This window comes from Grampus griseus, assembly GCF_964374135.1.
Source record: "Grampus griseus genome assembly, chromosome: 17".
In the NCBI taxonomy this organism is placed as follows: Eukaryota; Metazoa; Chordata; class Mammalia; order Artiodactyla; family Delphinidae; genus Grampus; species Grampus griseus.
In genome coordinates, this window is record NC_139011.1 from 36245566 (window position 1) to 36268062 (window position 22497).

Here is a 22497-nt window from a genome sequence, read left to right on the forward strand (position 1 = left end):
TGTGTTTGTATTTTTACAGATCTTTTCCTGTAATTAATATCTAGTATCACAGCATTGTGGTCGGAAAAGATACTTGATACGATTTAAATTTTCTTAAATTCACCAAGCCTTGATTTGTGACCCAAGATATGATCTATCCTGGAGAATGTTCCATGAGCACTTGAGAAGAAAGTGTATTCTGTTGTTTTGGGATGGAATGTCCTATAAATATCAATTAGGTCCATCTTGTTTAATGTATCATTTAAAGCTTGTGTTACGTTATTTATTTTCATTTTGGATGATCTGTCCATTGGTGAAAGTGGGGTGTTAACGTCCCCTACTATGATTGTGTTACTGTCAATTTCCCCTTTTATGGCTGTTAGCATTTGCCTTATGTATTGAGGTGCTCCTATGTTGGGTGCATAAATATTTACAATTGTCATATCTTCTTCTTGTATTGAGCCCTTGATCATTATGTAGTGTCCTTCTTTGTCTCTGGTAATAGTCTTTACTTTAAATTATATTTTGTCTGATATGAGAATTGCTACTCCAGCTTACTTTTGATTTCCATTTTCATGAAATATCTTTTTCCATCCCCTTTCAGTCTGTATGTGTCCTTAGGTCTGAAATGGGTCTCTTGTAGACAGCGTAAGTACGGGTCTTGTTTTTGTATACATTCAGCCAGTCTGTTTCTTTTGGTTGGAGCCTTTAATCCATTTACATTTAAGGTAATTATTGATGTGTATGTTCCTATTAACATTTTCTAAATTTTTGTCGTTTGTTATTGTAGGTCTTTTCCTTCTCCTGTGTTTCCTGCCTAGAAAAGTTCCTTGAGCATTTGTTGTAAAGCTTGTTTGGTGGTGCTGTATTCTCTTAGGTTCTGTTTGTCTGTAAAGGTTTTAATTTCTCTGTTGAATCTGAATGAGATCCTTGCTGGGTAGAGTAATCTTGGGTGTAGGTTTTTCCCTTTCATCACTTTAAATATGTCCTGCCACTCCCTTCTGGCTTGCACAGTTTCTGCTGAAAGATCAGCTGTTAACCTTATGGGGAGTCCCTTGTATGTTGTTGTTTTTCCCTTGATGCTCTTCATATTTTTTCTCTGTATTTAAATTTTGATAGTTTGATTAATACGTGTCTTGGCATGTTTCTCCTTGGATTTATCCTGTATGGGACTCTGCGCTTCCTGGAGTTGACTATTTTCTTTCCCATGTTAGGGAAGTTTTCAACTATAATCTCATCAAATATTTTCTTTCTTTTTCTCTTCTTTTTCAGGGACCCGTATAATTCGAATGTTGGTGCGTTTAATGTTGTCCCAGAGGTCTCTGAGACTGTCCTCAATTCTTTCCATTCTTTTTTCTTTATTCTGCTCTGCAGTAGTTATTTCCACTATTTTATCTTCCAGGTCACTTATCTGTTCTTCTTCTTCAGTTATTCTGCTATTGATTCCTTCTAGAGAATTTTTATTTCATTCATTGTGTTGTTCATCATTGTTTGTTTGCTCTTTAGTTCTTCTAGGTCCTTGTTAAACGTTTGTTGTATTTTCTCCATTCTATTTCCAAGATTTTGGATCACCTTTACTATCATTATTCTGAATTCTTTTTCAGGTAGACTGCCTATTTCCTCTTCATTTATTTGGTCTGGTGGGTTTTTACCTTGCTCCTTCATCTGATGTGTGTTTCTCTGTCTTCTCATTTTGCTTAACTTACTGTGTTTGGGGTCTCCTTTTCGCAGGCTGCAGGTTTGTAGTTCCCATTGTTTTTGGCGTCTACCCCCACTGGCTATGGTTGGCTCAGTGGGTTGTGTAGGCTTCCCTGTGGAGGGGACTGGTGCCTGTGTTCCGGTGGATGAGGCTGGATCTTGTCTTTCTGGTGGGCAGGTCTGTGTCTGGTGGTGTGTTTTGCATTTTCTATGATCTGATTATGATTTTAGGCAGCCTTTCTGCTGAAGGGTGGGGTTGTGTTCCTGCCTTGCTAGTTGTTTGGCATAGGGTGTACAGCACTGTTGCTTGCTGGTCGTTGAGTGGAGCTGGGTCTTGGCGTTGAGATGGAGATTTCTGGGATATTTTTGCTGTTTGATATTACATGGAGCTGGGAGGTCTGTGGTGGACCAATGTCCTGAACTCAGCTCTCCCACCTCAGAGGCACAGGCCTGACTCCCAGCCTGGTCACCAAGACCCTGTCATCCACACAGCTCAGAATAAAAGGGAGAAAAAAAGAAAGAAGGGAAGTAAAAAATAAATAAAATAAAGTTATAAAATAAAGAATAATTTTTAAAAATAAAAACAAAATTTGAGAATAGTAAAATAGAAAGAAAGAAGAGAGCAACCAAACCAAAGAACAGTTCCACCAATGATAACAGATGCTAAAAACTATACTAAAAAAACCCCCAAAAAACGGACAGACAGAACCCTAGGACAAATGGTAAAAGCAAAGCTATACAGACAAAATCACAGAAGCATACACATACACACTCACAAAAAGAGAAAAAGGAAAAAAATATATATATATATATATCATTGCTTCCAAAGTCCACTCCCTCAATTTGGGATGATTCGTTGTCTATTCAGGTATTCCACAGATGCAGGGTACATCAAGTTGATTGTGGAGATTTAATCCTCTGCTCCTGAGGCTGCTGGGAGAGATTTCCCTTTCTCTTCTTTGTTTGCACAGCTCCTGGGGTTCAGCTTTGGATTTGGCCCTGCCTCTGCGTGTAAGTCGCCTGAGGGCTTCTGTTCCCGCTCAGACAGGACGGGGTTAAAGGAGCATCTGATTAGGGGGCTCTGGCTCCCTAAGGCCGGGGGCAGGCCGGGTACGGAATGTGGGGCAAGCCTGCGGTGGCAGAGGCCGGTGTGATGTTGCAACAGCCTGAGGCGTGCCATGTGTTCTCCTGGGGAAGTTGTCCCTGGATCACAGGACCCTGGTAGTGGCAGGCTGCACAGGCTCCCAGGAGGGGAGGTGTGGATAGTGACCTATGCTTGCACACAGGCTTCTTGGTGGCTGCAGCAGCAGCCTTAGCATTTCATGCCCGTCTCTGCGGTCCATGCTGATAGCCACGGCTCATGCCCACCTCTGGAGCTTGTTTCGGCAGTGCTCTGAATCCCCTCTCCTTGCGCACCACAGAACGAGGCAAGAAAAAGTCTCTTGCCTCTTCGGCAGTTCCAGACTTTTCCCCCCAGACTCCCTCCCAGCTAGCTGTGGTGCAGTAGCCCCCTTCAGGCTATGTTCACACAGCCAACCCCAGTCCTCTCCCTGGGATCTGACCTCCGAAGCCAGAGCCTCAGCTCCCAGCCCCCGCCCGCCCCGGCAGGTGAGAAGACAAGCCTCTCGGGCTGGTGAGTGCGGGTCAGCACCGATCCTCTGTGCAGGAATGTCTCTGCTTTGCCCTCCACACCCCTGTTGCTGCGCTCTTCTCCGTGGCCCCGAAGCTTCCCCCCTCCGCCACGTGCAGTCTCCGTCCACGAAGGGGCTTCCTAGTGTGTGGAAAGCTTTCCTCCTTCACAGCCCCCTCCCACTGGTGCAGGTCCCTTCCCTATTCTTTTGTCTCTGCTTTTTCTTTTCTATTTTGCCCTACCCAGGTACGTGGGGAGTTTCTTGCCTTTTGGGAGGTCTGGGTTCTTCTGTCAGCGCTCAGTAGGTGTTCTGTAGGAGTTGTTCCACATGTAGATGTATTTCTGATGTATCTGTGGGAAGGAAGGTGATCTCCACATCTTACTCTTCCACCATCTTGAAGCTCCTCATACCTATTTCTTAAAGCTGTGTCCTAATCCTCGACATCATTTTTCCAGCAAGACTGATATCATTTTAACATAAATACAGAAATAGCAAACTATAGAATTAGGTGAGGTATCACTTTCTGTACTTACTTTGGCCAACTCATTATCAGGTTCAACAGTCAGTACTTTATTCAAATCTTTTATAGCTTCCTGGAGCTTGTTTTGATGTTTATACGTAGTGGCACGGCGCAGAAGAGCTGAAAATTTACCAAAATAAAAGACATACTTTAACATATGGCATTATGGTTATAACACACTTTTCAAGTGTAAGTACATATGTAACATAGAACAGTTTAGAATGCAATTGTGCAAACTACACCAACTTCCAACGACCTGGCCCTCTGGGTGCTCCAGTCCCTGCCAGCTCCTCCAAGGGCTGAGAGACTCGGTACCTCACCCCTCAGAAACACCATGCTGTGCTACAATAATGGGAAGGTCTTCACTAAACAGTAACACGTTCCTCCTTATAATCATCACTAGTATTATTTCCACTTTATGAACATTTAGAAAACCCCTCCTTTAAATTTAGTACATTACTGACCAGCACCTGACCCAGAATCTGGGCTGTTAGTGAAATCTCTATAGCACAGGGAACTGAAGGAATCCTGGTGATTATGTCAACTAGGTTCAGAAATTGAATACTTTAGCAATTTGTATCAGGGTTTTTTTTTTTTTTTTTATAGGTTACAATATCTAATTTGATCATTTTTTAATACTGAAATGAATGCCTTCCTAGTCCAATTGTTATTAATTATATAATGAGAGAATTTTGTGTAGTTAGACATGATTTTGAAAAGAATCAGTCTTGGTAATTCTGAAAAGTGAGATATTTATATCTGATTTAATACACTTCTATTTTTTTATTTTAGATTTTTTTTTTTTTCATGTGGACCATTTTTAAAGTCTTTATGGAATTTGTTACAATAATGCTTCTGTTTTATGTTTTGGTTTTTTGGCCACAGGCATGTAGGATCTTAGCTTCCCAACCAGGCATTGAACCCACACCCCCTGCATTGGAATGTGAAGTCTTAACCACTGGACTGCCAGGGAAGTCCCAATATGCTATTTTAAAACATAAATTTCACTAGTTTGATTTTAGTCCTAGAATGAGCCACGAAAATCTAGAGGATAAATCATTTTATCATAAGTGTAATCAAAATTGTAGCGTAAGTACAAGTTTAGCTTTTACTATTACTACTCAGATTTTAGAAGGGATTGTCCATAAAGAAATATTCATGATATAACAATTACCATTTTTAAAGACTTTTTACTTTGGAAAATACTTTAGATTCACATAAAGTTGCAAAGCTAATACAGATAGTTCTCATATACCTTCACCCAGCTTTCACTAATGCTAACATCTTATATGTAACTACGGTATTTTTGCCAAAACTAAGAAAATAACATTGGTACAATACTGTCAACTAAACTACAGGCTTTCTTTGGATTTCACCAATTTCTCCACTAATGTCCTTTTTCTGTTCCAGGATGTAATCAAATACCACATTGCATTCAGAGCAATTATTTTTTGAGTAAAAAATAAAATTTTGAACAGGAAGATATTTATCCACTTAAGAAAACCTAAGACTTTTCAATGCTTTATGGCCATAATGATGGCCATAGTGGCTCTGTCAAATTTTTTTTTAAATAGTGAAGATTCTGGTGCTTAAGGAATTATTCAATCAAGGAAGAATGAAAACAGAAGGCCATTCTACTGGCAGAAGAGTAGCACAGTGGTTGAATGTGGGCTCCTGATGTCTCATCCAGTGTTGAGTCCTGGCTCTGTCACTTACTAGCAGTGTGATCTTAGGTGAGTTGTTCAATCTCTCTATGCCTCAGTGTCCTTTTGTAAAATGAGTGTGCTAATAATAGTACCTGCACATTTACTGAGCTGTTGTGAAAATTAATGGAGTTAATACATGTACTACATGGCACAGGGCCTGGCACAGTGATGGTGTGGGCCCATCAGGAGATCGTAAAACCTTTACCAGGCACCTGCCTAAAGCTGGGAGCCCACTGGTACTCTGTGATAGAGACAACATACAGGCATGGGAGAACTCTACTGGGGAAAGGAGAGCAATCCATTATGATGACAGTCAGTCTGATGCACCGGGATCCACCCTCAGCACAACCATGGTTTCTGCCCATCCATGTTTGTAGGCATGTGAAGAAAAATTAAGTGGTTATATTTATCTGAATCTGTAAGTATTTAAAGAAATAGAATGAGTCTGTTATAATTTATGCCACTTCCTTTTGGAATGACTCCCTGATAACAGAAAAGGAGAGTGGAGTCTGACTTGCATACTTCAGGCTCGGACCACAGCAAGGTGGTGCAGTCACTGAGACAGGAAATCAGAACAGAGGACAGGTGTTGGTGGAAAGACGTAGTCAGTTTTAGACACATTTAATTTAAAATGTCTATGGACATCTAGGTGGAAAAGCCCACAAAGCAGCTGGTAGAAAGTTCTAGAGCTCTGGTGTGGACTTATTGTATTATATTAATACATATTTTTAAATCTATATTAAATTATACTTAAATTTATTTTTGAATAAAAAGATACAGTTCAATAAGCCAGTCACAAAAAGATAAATACTGTATGATTTCATTCATATGACATACCTAAAATAATAAAATCACAGAGACAGAAAGTAGACTGGTGGTTGCCAGAGGCTGGGGTGGGTGGAGAGAATAGAGAGTTGCGGTTTAATGGGTGCACTTTCAGATTTAAAAAGTTCTGGAGATGGATGGTAGTGATGACTGCACAACAATATGAATGTACTTAATACCACCGAACTATTCACTTAAAAATGATTAAGGTGGTAAATTTTATGTTATGTCAATTTTACCACAATAAAAAAAAAATTGAAAGAAAAAAACACAAACCACAATTCAAATGCAAGCATGAGATATTTCTTTTAAAACACATGAACACTTTATTCAATCAGTCATCTGGGATTATTAGCTACTTCAATGCAAATAATTAGGAACTTAAATTCCAAGTTAAACTTGAAATTAAAAGTAACTTGAGGAAGGTAATGATTCACATATAGAAATTTGAGTTTATCTGAAATATTTTTAGTGTAAATATAAGTGTCTACAAATGGTCTTTAACAGATCCTGTTGCAAATTTAAAGGTATTCTATAAACACTTTTACCCTTTAAGTTGCCAGGTTCTAACTCCAAGACCTTTTCACAATCCTGAAAAGCACTATTCCAGTTCTGTAATTTGAGTTCTGCTTGAGCACGATTGTTATAGGCTGCTACCGTGGGAAGCACTGATATGCTCCTGTAAAAGAAACACTTAATGGCAACAAGCAGATGACAGGAAAACATAAGATAGAGAAACTCATCTAAAGTTGTAAGTAAAACAATCACAGCTCGTGTTATGGGTGCAATTGTGTCTCCGCAAATTCATATGTTGAAATCTTAACCCCCAGCACCTCAGAATGTAACTATACTTGGAGATAGTCTTTAAAGAGATAATTAAGTTAACGTGAGGTCACGAGGGTGTTCCCTAATCCAATATGACTGGTGTCATTATAAGAAGACGAGATTAGGACACAGACATGCACAGAGGAAAGCTCACTTGAAGACACAGAGAGAAGATGGCCATCTACAAGCCAAGGAGAGAGGCATCAGAAGAAACCAACCCTACAGACACTTTGATCTCAGACTTCTAACCTCCAGAGCTGTGAGAAAATACATTTCTGTTGTTTAAGCCACTCAGTCTGTGACAGTTTGTATGGCAGCTCTAGCAAACGAATATGGCTTGCATCATCAAAAATAATAACATACAATTCTATAAACATATTAAATCAATGTTTGGACAGAAGCTTAAATATCCAGTTAAGAGATTTAAAGTTGACTCCGGCTTTAGAAGTGACATGATCACTTAAATACCCACAGATCTCTTAAAAACCTAGTTAACATCAAATATCAAATACGTATTTTTTTTACTCTTTAGGGACAAGTTTCTAGCACAAAAAAAAAGGAGCAACCAACCACAACTAATATCCTTTATTAAGCTGTTATTGTGTTAACAGATACAAATTAGTCTGTAATCTAAAAGTAAATTTAAATCTAAGGAAATGATAATTTTATCAAAGGAATTTAATTGAAGGAAACAAAAGAGTAGTAGTAATTGAAGAATACAGACCTTAAGAGAGTAAATTTTGCTACATTAAGGGTATGAATGCAAAATAATTAATGAAAAGAATTTAAAACCTACCTGGCTGTTGCTTAAAAAACTGATTTGGAATGCTGTAAAATAATGTATTCCTAGATATAGGAAACATAAGGGTATCGATGCACTAAATTTTCTAAATCCAGAAAAAAAAATGGGAAAGTCACAAAAAGTGTCAATTTACTAAGATCATTAAAGATGAATATAAAGAAATTACACAGTTGGGTAGAGACCAAACATGGAAAATACATGTAAGAATAAATAACACGAGTACCTGACACTGAGTACTTCCCACATGCCAGGCACTAAACAGTCAACTCATTTAATCCTCATTATAATCCACGGAGGAGGCATTACTGCTCTTAGATTTTACAGATGAGAAAATAGATGTAACGGAAAGGTTAAGTAACATGCCCAAGGCCACAAGCTTGGAAATGGTAGAGTCAGGATTTAAATCCCAACTGTCTACTCCAGCACCTGTTCTCTTTACCATCGTGTTACCCTGCCTTTCAGCATGTTGTTTTATTTAATCCTCACAGCTGCTCTGAGGTAGGCACAGTTATAGTCTCATCGCACTGAGAAGACTGAGGTAAGAGAGGTGAAGAATCTACCCAAGGCCAGAAAAGTGGCAATTTGAGTTCCCTTAACCATTGCAATATGCTGCTTTAATTCTGCACCTCTGTGATTTCTTCAAAGAGGAAGACAAGAAAAGTTTGTTCCCTGTAATAGGCAAGAGATTCTCCACTGGTGGAAATCTACAAAAAGACAAACAAAATTCCAGAGCTGACATCCACCTGCCTGAACAGGGGAGGCTGTACTGAATGAATGATACCTCAATATCCTCTTTACTTTGTATGTTCACTTAAACAGTTGAGCAAACTTCTTTACAGACACCAACAACATTAAAAAAAAATTTTCTTTCCAAAGGTGGAAGCAAGATCGTACAGAGCTTAGCTCTAAGATAGCATTAGTGGTTGTATAAGCACAGTTTGTCTCTAACAATATTTTAGGAAATTAGTTTACTTTTCATAGACTGTAAGAGCTTCATAAGTTCATGCAAGCGTACAATGAACATCTACTATGAACCAGGTACTCTGCTGGGTATTAGGGATACAATGATATTAAAAAAATGACAAGTGGGCTATATTCTTGCAGAGCTTACAGTCCAGTTAGTGCCAAATCACACACACTTGAATTGTACCTCCAACAAAGTAGAGTTAAGATTACTATATGGGTATGTAAATTGGGGGGGGGGGGTTAAACTGAGTAGGGTGGAGGTTTAACCTAGTCTGAAAAGTAAAGGCAGACTTCCCCAAAGAAGTGAGACATGGGCTGAGATCTGAAGAATAAGTCAGAATTAACTAAATCATGAGAAGAGGGGAAAGTATGCTAGATGGAGGACCCAGCATATGCAAAGGCCCTGTGGTGGGAGGTAGCACCATAAGTACTAGGATCCAGGCAGTCTGACTATAGAACCTGAGTTCTTAACCTCTATGCTATACGAACTTTCTGTCGAGTTCCATTCAGACAGCTTCTATTTTCTCTGTAAAACAGTAAAGTTAGAACCTCTGTCAAAAGTGGGGATGAAGTGGGAGCTTGGAGGTTTAAGGAAATTATTGAGAAAACAAGGCAAACGCAAGTGAATTTATGATAAATCACAAGTACAATATCTTAAGTGGTTCTGACACTGATTATTTAGCTTATTTACATCATTTCAACAATTAAATTTAAACACTATCATTTTTTTAAATGGCAAGTTTTGCGCTTTCCTGATGGTGCAGTGGTTAAGAATCCGCCTGCCAATGCAGGGGACATGGGTTCGAGCCCTGGTCCAGGAAGATCCCACATGCCGCAGAGCAACTAAATCTGTGCACCACAACTACTGAGCCTGCTCTCTAGAGCCCTCAAGCCACAACTACTGAAGCCCGTGTGCCTAGAGACCGTGCTCCACGATGAGAGAAGCCACTGCAATGAGAAGCCCGTGCACCACAACGAAGAGTAGGCCCCACTTGCCACAACTAGAGAAAGCCTGCGCACAGCAATGAAGACCCAACACAGCCAAAAAAATAAAATAAATAAATTAAAACATAAATAAATAAATGGCAAGTATAAACCACAACGAAAATCTGCTCACCGAGTATAATACATCACAGCCTCTTCATAATCTCCTGTGTTAAAAGCTTCGTTACCTTTCTCCTTTTCATGAATAGCAAGAAAATCCTTTTCCTTCTCAGTTAGACCTAGAAATAAATGTTACCTGCTATAAGTAAAAACATAACTTAGTATAACTTTAACAAATTTAAATCCAAGAATGCTTATTTTAACAGAAGCAGAAAATTATAAAATAAATAAAAGAAGATAAAAGTTTCCTAAGTTTAGAGATATTTCTTTTCTTTTTTTTAGTTTATCAGAATTTTTGAAGGTTTAGATTTTTTGAATAATTGTTTTGTTTTACTTTAATGGTACTATACACCTGTGGACTTCAAGTGAAAACAACCTGCTCCATCTTTTTGTTTTGAGGCAAAAAGAAAAAAATTTGAGGGATTTGGAGGAAAAAGATGATTTGAAAAAGGGAATGAAAAATGAATTACAGTAAAAAAAATAGGTTTACATATATATTTTTAAGTCTAACTAAATTTAAATATCGTAACTCTTACTCATAAAATTAAGAAGTTAAAGGATAGAATGGAATTTGTTAGAGGTGGTAAGCTCTAGGAGAAAATCCATAAATTTTTCATGGAAATCTGCAGCACTTAAAAGAGAATGTCTTTGGGTCAACAGCTTTTATTGTATTTCAAAAAATTTAGAGACTACTAAATTATTCTTATTTTCCCCCAATTACCTGCTGTATCTAGTCTTGTCTCAATTTTAGACAAATACAACTTGTTGTTTACTACAGTTTTTTCTTTGTAATCTTCATCAATTTTCGCACATTCCTTTTCCACGTCAAATCTTAAATGAAAGAATAATAAAACTAGAAAAAAAAGCTCAATACAAACGAGAGTAAAATTTATTATTGATATTCTTGTATTTGTATCACCGTGCCTTTAGAAATAATATTCCAAAAATATATGATAGGTTTGTATTAGAAGTCATCTCTATTGTTTCCTAGAAAACATGGAATTTAGTGAGAACTTAAATATTAATCAGACGTAAACTGTGTGGAACTTTGGTATTAAAATTGTGACCAATTTCTCTTAATTTAAAAATTTGTTATTTTTTATTTTGGATGGCTATAAGTATTACATTAGTTATTTTTGGTTACCCTTATAAATAAAAGGATGCAATAGTTTTTTATTTAATGAAAAAACAAAATCAAGAGTGCTTAATCCAAATACTCTTAGTACTCTACTGACATAACGATATTTGATATGTTCAGGTTTAAAACAATAAAGAATTTATTACAGTATTTTATGGTAGAGAATTTTTATATACAGAAATATAAAACATACTTATCCCACTCTGCATAATCCCTCGGAATTTTCTTTTTAGCTGGTCTACTTTTAGAATTTTTTTCCTGAAAGAAAAAATTATGTTTTATGAGATATTTAATATAAGATTAGCAGATTTTCCTATAAATGTATAGCACTGGATTAAGGTACACAAATTGAATGGGTAAGAAAAATAGGTACCCTTGACGTTACAACTCCAGTATTATAATTTTTTTAACATACTAATATACAGTAGGTTAAAAAGTAATTTTAAATTTGTAGTTAATTATGAGAGTGATGGGCAGGACTTTAAGTACATATATAAAATTTTAAAACTTATATGTGTGAAATGTGATTATTATTGATTTTTCTTATAATAGAAAAGTACTAAACTATCATTCATTCTTTTAAAACCTAGGCATTGAAGAAATAAGAATAACTACTTTGCTGTGTTAGACAGAGCTGTTTTGCTTGCAATGACAGACACCCAACTTGAATTAATTTTAGTTAAAAAGAATAAATTATTGGCTTATGTAACCAAACTGATGAAATGGCAGGGGTATTTCTGGATAAAGGGTTCATATACCCTCTTTCTACAGCTCTCCCTCTCTCCCCTTTTCTCCTTCTCTCCCCCAGAAGTCTCTGCTTCTCTCTCCCTGATTTTGTTTTCCCTGCTGTCTGCTTGCTTTTTCTATGTAGTTGCAAATGTGGCCACACACAGTCTGGGATTATAACCTCACAGGCCTCCCAATCAGAAAGGAAAAGGAGAGTGACTCTTCTCTCCATCTTTAGTTAGAGAAATCCCAGGGAAGGACTCTGATTGGCTAGCTTCAGTTATGGGCCCATCACTGACCAAGCACTAGCTTGGTGCTACTAAGTGGCTCAACCCACGTCACATGTCCACTGCAAGCACCTTGAAGGGAATGGGAGGAAAGCAAACAACAGCTCACAAATAGTTTCTCAAATGATTTCTTAAAAGTCATAATTTGAAACCATTTGAATGGGTCATTTTGGCCCGATGGCACGATTTTGTACCACTGGTCATTAGGAGTTACACAGATCTTCCAAATATTCCTACATTTCATTATACAATTAAAAAATCATATCTGTTAAAATCCTCATGGAGTTCACCGACAGGCACACGCAAAGATGCTCAACATCACTAATCGTCAGGGAAATAAAAATTAAAACCACGAGATATCACCTCACACCTGTCAGAATGGCTATCATCAAAAAGACCATAAATAACAAATATTAGAGAGGATGTGAAGAAAAGGGAATCCTTGTACACTGTTGGTGCATCCACTGTGGAAAACAGTATGGCAGTTTCTAAAAAAACTAAAAATAGAACTACCCTACAATCAAGCAATTCCACTCCAGGGTATATATTTGAATAAAATGCAAACACTAATTCAAAGAGATGCATGCACCCCAATGTACACAGCAGCATTATTTACAATTGCCAAGATCTGGAAGCAACTTAAGTGTCTATCAACAAATGAATGGATAAAGAAGAAGTAGTGTATACAAACATAAAAAAGAATGAAATTTTACCATTTGCAACAACATGGATGGACTTGGAGGGTATTATGCTAGGTGAAATAAGTCAGACAGAGGAAGACAAATACTATATGATATCACTTATATGTGGAATCTAAAAACTAAACTAGTGAATATAACAAAAAGGAAACAGACTCATAGATACAGAGAACAAACTAGTGGTTACCAATGGGGAGAGGGGAGGGGGAGGGGCAAAACCAGAGTAGGAGATTAAGAGGTACAAAGTATTATGTATAAAATAAATTAGCTACAAGGATATACTGTACAACACAGCGAATATGGCCAATATTTTATAACTATAGATGGAGTATAACCTTTAAAAACTGTGAATCACTGTTATAACACCTGTAACTTGTATAATATTGTACATCAACTATATCTCAATTGTTTAAAAGTAAAAAAAAAAAAAAATCCTCATGGAGCTCATCATAAAAGTCACTAAGCGTCTCCCTTAAGGGGAAATTTTTTTTGTCACAAGTAGGTATTTGAGAGCCCCCAATAATATGAAATACTCTGAATTTTACCTGAAAGCTCAGGTTTTAGCACTGGCAACAAATACTGTTCATTGATTTCTTTGAAGTGATAGACCATTGCACTATTTCCAAGAAAATGTCTGCCAGAAACTCAACTCTGAATAACTATAGCTTGTCTGTCAGTCATTTCTTCAAGTAAAAATTGTTCCAGGAAAGAGTTGCTAATTCGGCTGGCAGTCAATCACACAAGTGCTTTTTCTTATGATAACCATCATATTTCATTTCACAGTGAAGTGCCTTCTGTGTACTCCTCATTTTGTCACACAGAATATTTTTTTAACATCTTTATTGAAGTATACTTGCTTTACAATGGTGTGTTAGTTTCTGCTGTATAACAAAGTGAAGCAGCTATACATATACATATATCCCCATATCTCCTCCCTCTTGCGACTCCCTCCCACCCCTCTAGGTGGACACAAAGCACGGAGCTGATCTCCCTGTGCTATGTGGCTGCTTCCCACAAGCTATCTATTTTACATTTGGTACACACAGAATGTTAAAAAGATATGTCCTCAAGATTCAAGATTTAATGACAAAAAAAGTTTTATTGTTTCATCAAACTTTTAAGTTAAATTGGAATTTTTTACTATGAGTGCACAGCAGTGGAGAAAACAATGACCACTAGTCCAGTTGGTGCCACTGCCATGATTCATGGTAAGGCACCAGCAGGTTTACCCTCAGTGCAAATGTCAACCGAGTGAAAGAGACAAAAGCATCAGCATTATTTTTTAAAATAACATTGACTTTCTGGATCCCCTAGAAGGATCTCTGGGACAATCAGCATCCACGGGCCATACTTTGAGAACCACTGTACTACTAGTCTGTCTATTCCTACTGGACTATAAGCTCTTTGAGGACAGAGACCAAATGTTTTTTGTTGTTATAGTTTCAGGACACAGACTTAACACATAATGAGTGTTCAATAAATACGAATTCATTGATTACAGACAGTAGTAGCCTTCCTATACTTACTTACTTACTTTGTACCTCAGTTACCTGAGTAATTGCTAATGAATAAAAGACCCAGGAAGGTAAATTACCAAGGAGCAGAGTGATGAAAAGGCTATGAATGTTTTTCGAATAAAACTGGGGACTCAAAGAAGAGACGAGAAAAACAAGAATGACTCAACCCGAAATGAAGAGACTTAGGTAAGCATCCTCTTAAAGATGATAGGAATAAAAGAAAACAAAAAAAAAGGAGGGCAGAGGGAATGGAATGTGTGATCCAAGCAAAAGCCCACTGGAGACAAGGGCTGGGTTCTATAATATCAGGGTCAGGTGGATGCCAAGAAGCTCAATTTTAACTTGAAGTTAAGTGAACCTGGAACTCCAACAGGCCCCTTCTCTATGGAAGCCATGGGTTACCAAGGAGAGATCTGCATGGCAAAATAGGGACCAATCTCAGTGGAATAAAAATGAGGGGCTGGAGATGGGGGGAGAAATGCACTAAACAGAGAAATGACATCTATAACTGCTTGAAATCCATGTTTAATGGGTTAAACAGATTAATTCATCTGTTTAACGCTTTAAATCATACTTAATTGTGTAATAAACTACTCCCTCTATACCTCTATTGGATACATGAAATTACTCCCTGAAACTCTTACACACTGAATTGGATCTTAAGTACTCATCAAAACTTGTCAGAGTAGAAGAGACAAAACAGCAAAAGAAAAAATGAGGAAGGTGGTAAACCCAAGATGCAAGCCTTCAAATGAAAATGTTTGATTTTGATCTCCAGGTGAGGCCTACTCCAGAAGGTGATGACACACGATCACCTGAAAAAAAATCCCCAGCTGCCTACAGGACATCACACTTCGGCTACACTGATTAAACCAAGATAATGTTCTTAATAAACAACAACTTTCTCCCCCTACCACTCACACCCCACACCAAAAAGGCCTACCTTGGCAACATGAAGATGGCTGGTTGAACCACGAACTGGAGGCAAATTATCTTCCATTGCTGGAAATGTTTCATTTTCTTGAAAGTGTATTTTATCATCTTCTTTTTTAATTTCTGATACCCAACTCTAAGAAGAAGAGAGGAAAAAAGAAGGTAAATATACAGTTTGAAATAATTAACCAGGCATTAGAAAGGACTGTACATCATCATAGTTTACTGTGGGTCAATTTTTAGGTGACAATTTGATCATGCCATTTTCCCTACCTGAAATGCCCTTCTTACCCTCTTGGTTTTTTTTTTCAACTGTAGGAAAATATACAATAACATAAAATGTATCATCTCAACTATTTTTAAGTGTACAGTTCAGTATTGTTCAGTATATTCATTGGTGCCCTTCCTACATTCATTGGTGCCCTTCCTACTTTATTTATCTTACAAGATCTTTTTCATCATCCCTTCCAGCAAGCTTTCTCTGAACTTCCTGGTTGGGCTAAAAGTGTTCCTCCTCTGTGTTTAGCATAGATTTTAAATCCTCTATTTATTGTTTGTCCCTCTTACCACACTGTAAGTTCCTTGAGGGCAGAGCCTATGTCTTAATATCAAGAACCTTAGCACATCAGCTGCAACCTAACATACAGATTAGATTGACCCAGTCTCCAACTCTAGCAGTTTGACAAAAGGAACATGCTTTCTGTAGTTAAATATTAATTACTTCAGATTCCACTGATTTTTTTAATATACAGTGGTCAGTATAAAATATACAAATAACAAGAAAGACAAAGAAGCAGAAAAACATTACCCACAGTCAACAGAAGCAGACTCATAGAGTGGATGGATGTTGGAAGTAACAAATAGGGACTTAAAAACAGCTACAGTAAATATGTAAGGAGGGTGGACAACATGCATGAACAACTGAGAACTTTGGGAGAAGAATGGAAACTTTAAAAAGATTTAATGGAAATCCTGAAAATGAAAAACTCAGTATCCAAAATGAATCTATTTGATTAACAGTAGAATGGACACAGGGAAAACGTGGACAAAAAGAGAATCAGTAATGTTATAGCAGATGTGAACATTAACCAACTTGACCTAATCAATATTAAAAACTTCTATGTTATTTTCAAGACCACATGGAACATAGGCCAAAAAAGGTCTCAATAAATTTGATGAAATTTATTGAGGGGTGAAATTATACAAAGTATGGTATCTGACCACAACAGACCTAAACTAGAATTCAGTAATAATAAGTATTTAAATTATCCCCAAGTAATTGGAAATTAAACAATACACTTATAAAGAGATCATGGGTTAAAAAAGGAAATCAGATGGGAAATTGGAAAATAATTTGAACTAAGTGATAATGAAAATATGACATATAATTTGTAGGATTCAGATAAAGTATTAGAGGGAAATATACAACTTTAAACAAGAAAAAAGGCTTAAGATCCAATTATTTAAGCTTCTACCTTAAAAAACTAATGAAGAGAGAGAAAACACATTAAAGCCAAAGTAGGTAGAAGGAAATAAAAATATTAAAAAATAAAAGTAGGAATCTGTAAAACAGATAATAGAAAAATAAAGAAAATCAACATTCAAAACTAGTTTTTTTGTTTTGTTTTGTTTTTTGTTTTTTTTGTGGTAAGTGGGCCTCTCACTGTTGTGGCCTCTCCCATTGCGGAGCACAGGCTCCGGACGTGCAGGCCCAGCGGCCACGGCTGGCAGGCCCAGCCGCTCCGCGGCATGTGGGATCTTCCCAGACCGGGGCACGAACCCATGTCCCCTGCATCGGCAGGCGGACTCTCAACCACTGCGCCACCAGGGAAGCCCAAAACTAGTTTTTCTGGAAATAAATTAATACAACTGACAAACACTTAGCAAGACTAGTCAAAAGAAAGTGAAAGGAAAAAATACAAATTACTAGTATCAGGGATAAAAGAGGTACGTCACTAATAATTCTACAGATATTAAAAAAATAAGGGGATGTTTTAGACAAATTTATACCAATAACTTTGCAAGTTAGATAAAATAAACAAATTCCCTGAAAAACTTAACTTAGATACAAGAAAAGGTGAAGTACTTAAAACAAACAAAAAAACCCAGCACAGTGTCTGGCACATACTAGGTTCACAATAATGTTTATTAAACTGAATCGTCACAGAGGCCAGAAAAACTGAGTAAGATATTTCCTTATTATCTGTGAAATTCTATTATTTATTATTCAGCAGATATATAGTGAGGGTCTAATATTTGTCAGACACTCTTCAAACAGGGGCTAGGATAAACTATATTAACTGTCCTACCCATATAGGAGGCAGGGAGGATGAAAAGGAGGCAAACAGGAGAAACAGGAAGAGAAAAAGAAAAACAAGGGAAAAAGTATGAAGGAAAGGAGATGAGAAGGAAACTAACTTAAGAATTGACCGAGAAAGAACAAACAGGCCCTGCAATTAAAACGGCTGTTTACCCCTCAGAAAATAAAGCCAAAGAACGCTGGACAAAAACTGCTATTTTAACCTGTAAATTAATTACCAAATTTTCAAACTCAAGTCAATAAAATGACAAAATGAGAAAGCTGAAAGTTTTTAAAAATTAGCATTCTGAGTTAGAGAATACACATAACTTAAAATTGTTTTCAAGTGTATGATTTACCTCAGAAAAAAATACACTGAATAAAATAAAGTAAAACCAAAAAAATTTGTTTTCCCAGAGTCTGTTTAAAAATATATATATTTCTTAAGCAAAATGAAGCCACAAAGGAACTATGAGACGATATAGGTAAATATGTATCTGGTGGAGACAGAGTCTTCCTAAGTATAAAACAAATGTAAAGATCATAAAGGATAAAATCAAGAGGTGTGGTTACATAAAAATAAATAAACATCACACACAAAACTTATAAGGCAAATTAACAAATTGAGGGAAAAATTAAAATATGTAGGAAAGAACTCTTACAAATAAATAAGAAACATATCAATAGAAAAGTCAATAAAGGAGCTCTGGCTCTGACAAAGTAACAGGGGCTAAATTTACCCTCCTGCCTAAACTTTAGAAAACCCGATATATGAAACAATAGTTTTCAGACGCTGGACAACAGGTGGCACAGGACAGTAATTCTTGAAAGAAGGAAAACAAATGAGGTAAACCCTACGTTTGCTCCAAACTGACTGCCTAGTGTTTCCAGGCTACAGCATAGGGAAAGGAAATAGTCTTGGGTCTCAATGAATTTAGAAGAACGGAGGTCAGACTTTGGGGAGACCAAGATTGCAAGAACTGAGGAGGCAAGATTTCTGAGAGGAGAGATCTGGACAGAGAGAAAGCTCTGAAGATAACCCGAATAGCCCTGAGTCTACTAAAGAAACTGAATTAAATTAAACTTAATTGGTAGTTAAAACCTTACCAATAAAGAAAACTTGAGGCCCAGATGGCATCAATGGTAAATTCTAGAAAACATTTAAGGAAGAAATAATATCAATTATACACAAGCTTTTCTAGGAAACAGAAGAGAGAATACTTTCCAACTCACTCTGAGGTCAACAGTACCCTGCTAAGAAACTAGACAATGACATTACAAGAAAACTACAGGCCAATATCTCTCATGATCCATAGACACAAAAAGTCCTTGACAAAATTTTAGCAATCCAATCCATATGAAAAAGATACATCATGATGAGTAGGGTTTATCCTGGAATGCAAGGTTACTATAACACTCAAAAACAGTGTACATAAATTACCTTATTAACAGACTACTAAGAAAACCATATGTTCATCTCAATAAATGCAGGAAAAGCATTTCACAAAATTCAATATCCATTCATGATAAAAATTCTCCATCCATCAAACATGGAACAGAAGGGAACTTCCTCAACCTGATATAGGACATCTATACAAATCTGAAAGTAACATAATGAAAGGCTGGATGATTTCACCTAAGATTGGGAACAAGACAAAGATAGCTGCTCTCATTTCAACATTGTACTAGAGGTCCAAGCCAATGGAATAAGGCAAGTAAAAGGAATAAAAGGCAGCCAGTATGGAAAAGAAGAAAATCTTTCAATATTCACAGATGCCATAATCTTCCATAAAGAAAATCCAAGGAATCTACAAAAAAAGCTACTAGAACGAATGTGTTAGTTTGAATTAAACAAGACACAGGATACACAGTCAATATAAAAAGGCCAATTTTAGATAACTATAAGCTTGCAATGTACAAGTAGAAATTGAAATTAAAATTCTACTGGTATGAGGTATCTAGATTAGCCAAACTCAAAGAAACAGAAAGTAGAATGGTCAATAGATGCAGAAAAAGCTTTTGATAAAATTCAACATCCATTTATGATAAAAACTCTCCAGAAAATGGGCAAAGAGGGAACATACCTCCACATAACACAGGCCATAAATGACAAACTCACAGCTAACATCATACAGGAACAGGAAGAAGAAAAGGATGTCCAATCTCGCCACTTTTATTCAACAGTTTTTGAAGTCCTAGCCACAGCAATCAGAGAAGAAAAAGAAATAAAAGGCATCCAAACTGGAAAAGAAGTTGTTAAACTGTCACAATTTGCAGATGACATGATACTTATTATACATAGAAGATCCTAAAGATGCTACCAGAAAACTATTAAAGCTCATCGATGAATTTGGTAAAGTCGCAGGATACAAACTTAACACACAGAAATCTGTTGCATTTCTATACATTAACAACAAAAGATCAGAAAGAAAAATTAAGGAAACAATCCCATTTATCATCACATAAAAAAGAATAAAATACCTAGGAATAAACCTACCCAAGGAGGCAAATGCTCTGTACTCCAAAATCTATAAGAGGCTGATGAAAGAAATCGATGATGACACAAAGAGATGGAAAGATATACCATGTTCTTGGATTAGAAGAATCAACATTGTCAAAATGACTATATTACCCAAGGCAATTTACACATTCAATGCAATCCCTATCAAATTACCAATGGCATTTCTCACAGAACTAGAACAAAAAATTTTACATTTGTATGGAAACACAAAAGACCTCAAAGAGCCAAAAGCAATCCTGAGAGAGAAAAATGAAGCTGGAGGAATCAGGCTTCCTGACTTCAGACTATGCTATAAAGCTACAATAATCAAAACAGTATGGTACTGGCACAAAAAACAGAAATATAGATCAACGGAACAGGATAGACAGCCGAGAAATAAACCCAAACACCTAGGTCATTAATCTATGACAAAGGAGGCAAGAATACACAACGGAGAAAAGACAGACTCTTCAATAAGTGGTGCTGGGAAAACTGGACAGCCACATGTAAAAGAATGAAATTAGAACATTCTCTCCCACCACATACAAAAATAAATTAAAGGGCTTCCCTGGTGGCGCAGTGGTTGAGAGTCCACCTGCCGATGCAGGGAACATGGATGGGTTCGTGCCCCGGTCCGGGAAGATCCCACATGCCGTGGAGTGGCTAGGCCCGTGAGCCATGGCCGCTGAGCCTGCGCGTCCGGAGCCTGTGCTCCGCAACGGGAGAGGCCACAACAGTGAGAGGCCCGCGTACCGCAAAAAAAAAAATAAATAAATAAATAAATAAAAATAGATTTAAGACTGGATACTTTAAAACTCCTAGAGGAAAACATAGGCAGAACACTCTTTGACATAAATTGCAGCAATATCTTTTTAGATGCATCTCCTAGAATAATGGAAATAAAGACAAAAATAAACAAATGGTACCTAATTAAACTTAAAAGCTTTTGCACAGCAAGGGAAACCACAAACAAAACGAAAGGAACACCTACAGAATAGGAGAAAATATTTGCAAATGATGCAAATGACAAAAGATTAATCTCCAAAATATACAAACAGCTAATACAGTTATATATATATATATATATAAAATCAAAAAAATGGGCAGAAGATCTAAAGAGACATTTCTCCAAAGAAGACATACAGAAGGCCAAAAGGCACATGAAAAGATGCTCAACGTCACTAATTATTAGAGAAATGCAAATCAAAACTACAATAAAGTATCACCTCACATTGGTCAGAATGGCCATCGTCAAAAAGTCTACAAATAATAAATGTTGGAGAGGGTGTGGAGAAAAAGGAACTCTCCTACACTGTTGGTGGGAATGTAAATTGGTGCAGCCACTATGGAGAACAGTATAGAGGTTCCTTATAAAACTAAAAATAGAGTTACCATATGATACTGCAATCCCACTCCTGAGCATACATCTGGATAAAACCGTAATTGGAAAAGATATATGCACCCCAATGTTCATTGCAGCACTGTTTACAATAGCCAAGACATGCAAGCAACCTTAATGTCTATCAACAGGTGAATGGATAAGGAAGATGTGGTATATTTATTCAGCAGAATATTACTCAGCCATAAAAAAGAATGAAATGATGCCATCTGCAGCAACATGGATGGACTAGAGATGATTATACTAAGTGAAAAGCCAGACAGAGAAAGACAAACATCATATGATACTGTTTATATATGGAATCCAAAAAAAATGATATAAATGAACTTATAAACAAAACAGAAATAGGCCCACAGACATAGAAAACAAACTTACGGTTATCAAAAGGGAAGGGGGGGAGGGATAAATTAGGAGTTTGGGATTAATATATATACACTACTATATATAAAATAATCAACAAGGACCTACTGTGTAGCACAGGGAACTATACTCAATATTTTGTAATAACCTATAAGGGAAAAGAATCAGAAAAAAGATAGATATATATGTATGTATAACTGAATCACTGTGCTGTACACCTGATGCTGACACAACATTGTAAATCAACTATACTGCAATAAAAAAATAAAAAAGAATGTAAACGGATCAAAAAAGAAATAAAACAGAAAGTAGAATGGTGGTTGCCAGGGGCTGGTGGTGGGGGTGGGATTGGAGAGTTGTTATTTAATGGGTAGAGAACTTCAGTTTTGGAAGATGAAAAAGTTTTTGAGATTGGTTGCACAATATGAATATACTTAACACTAATGAACTGTACACTTAAAAATGGTTAAGATAGGGGCTTCCCTGGTGGCGCAGTGGTTGAGAGTCCGCCTGCCGATGCATGGGACACAGGTTCGTGCCCCCGTCCGGGAACATCCCACATGCCGTGGAGCGGCTAGGCCTGT

The 22497-nt window shown here is 37.0% G+C and overlaps 1 protein-coding gene across 1 annotated transcript in view; it reads right to left on the bottom strand.

The window, feature by feature from the left end:
• The window catches only part of SPAG1 (sperm associated antigen 1), a 98946-nt gene that overhangs the window by 64734 nt on the left and 11715 nt on the right, over nucleotides 1-22497 (bottom strand). The window contains exons 3-8 of the mRNA XM_082674824.1: nucleotides 15366-15491; nucleotides 11388-11452; nucleotides 10778-10887; nucleotides 10070-10175; nucleotides 6908-7038; nucleotides 3842-3948 (exon numbers count right to left, since the gene is read on the bottom strand). Coding sequence (XP_082530950.1) covers nucleotides 3842-3948; nucleotides 6908-7038; nucleotides 10070-10175; nucleotides 10778-10887; nucleotides 11388-11452; nucleotides 15366-15491 — 645 coding nt within the window. The remainder of the gene's footprint in view (nucleotides 1-3841; nucleotides 3949-6907; nucleotides 7039-10069; nucleotides 10176-10777; nucleotides 10888-11387; nucleotides 11453-15365; nucleotides 15492-22497) is intronic.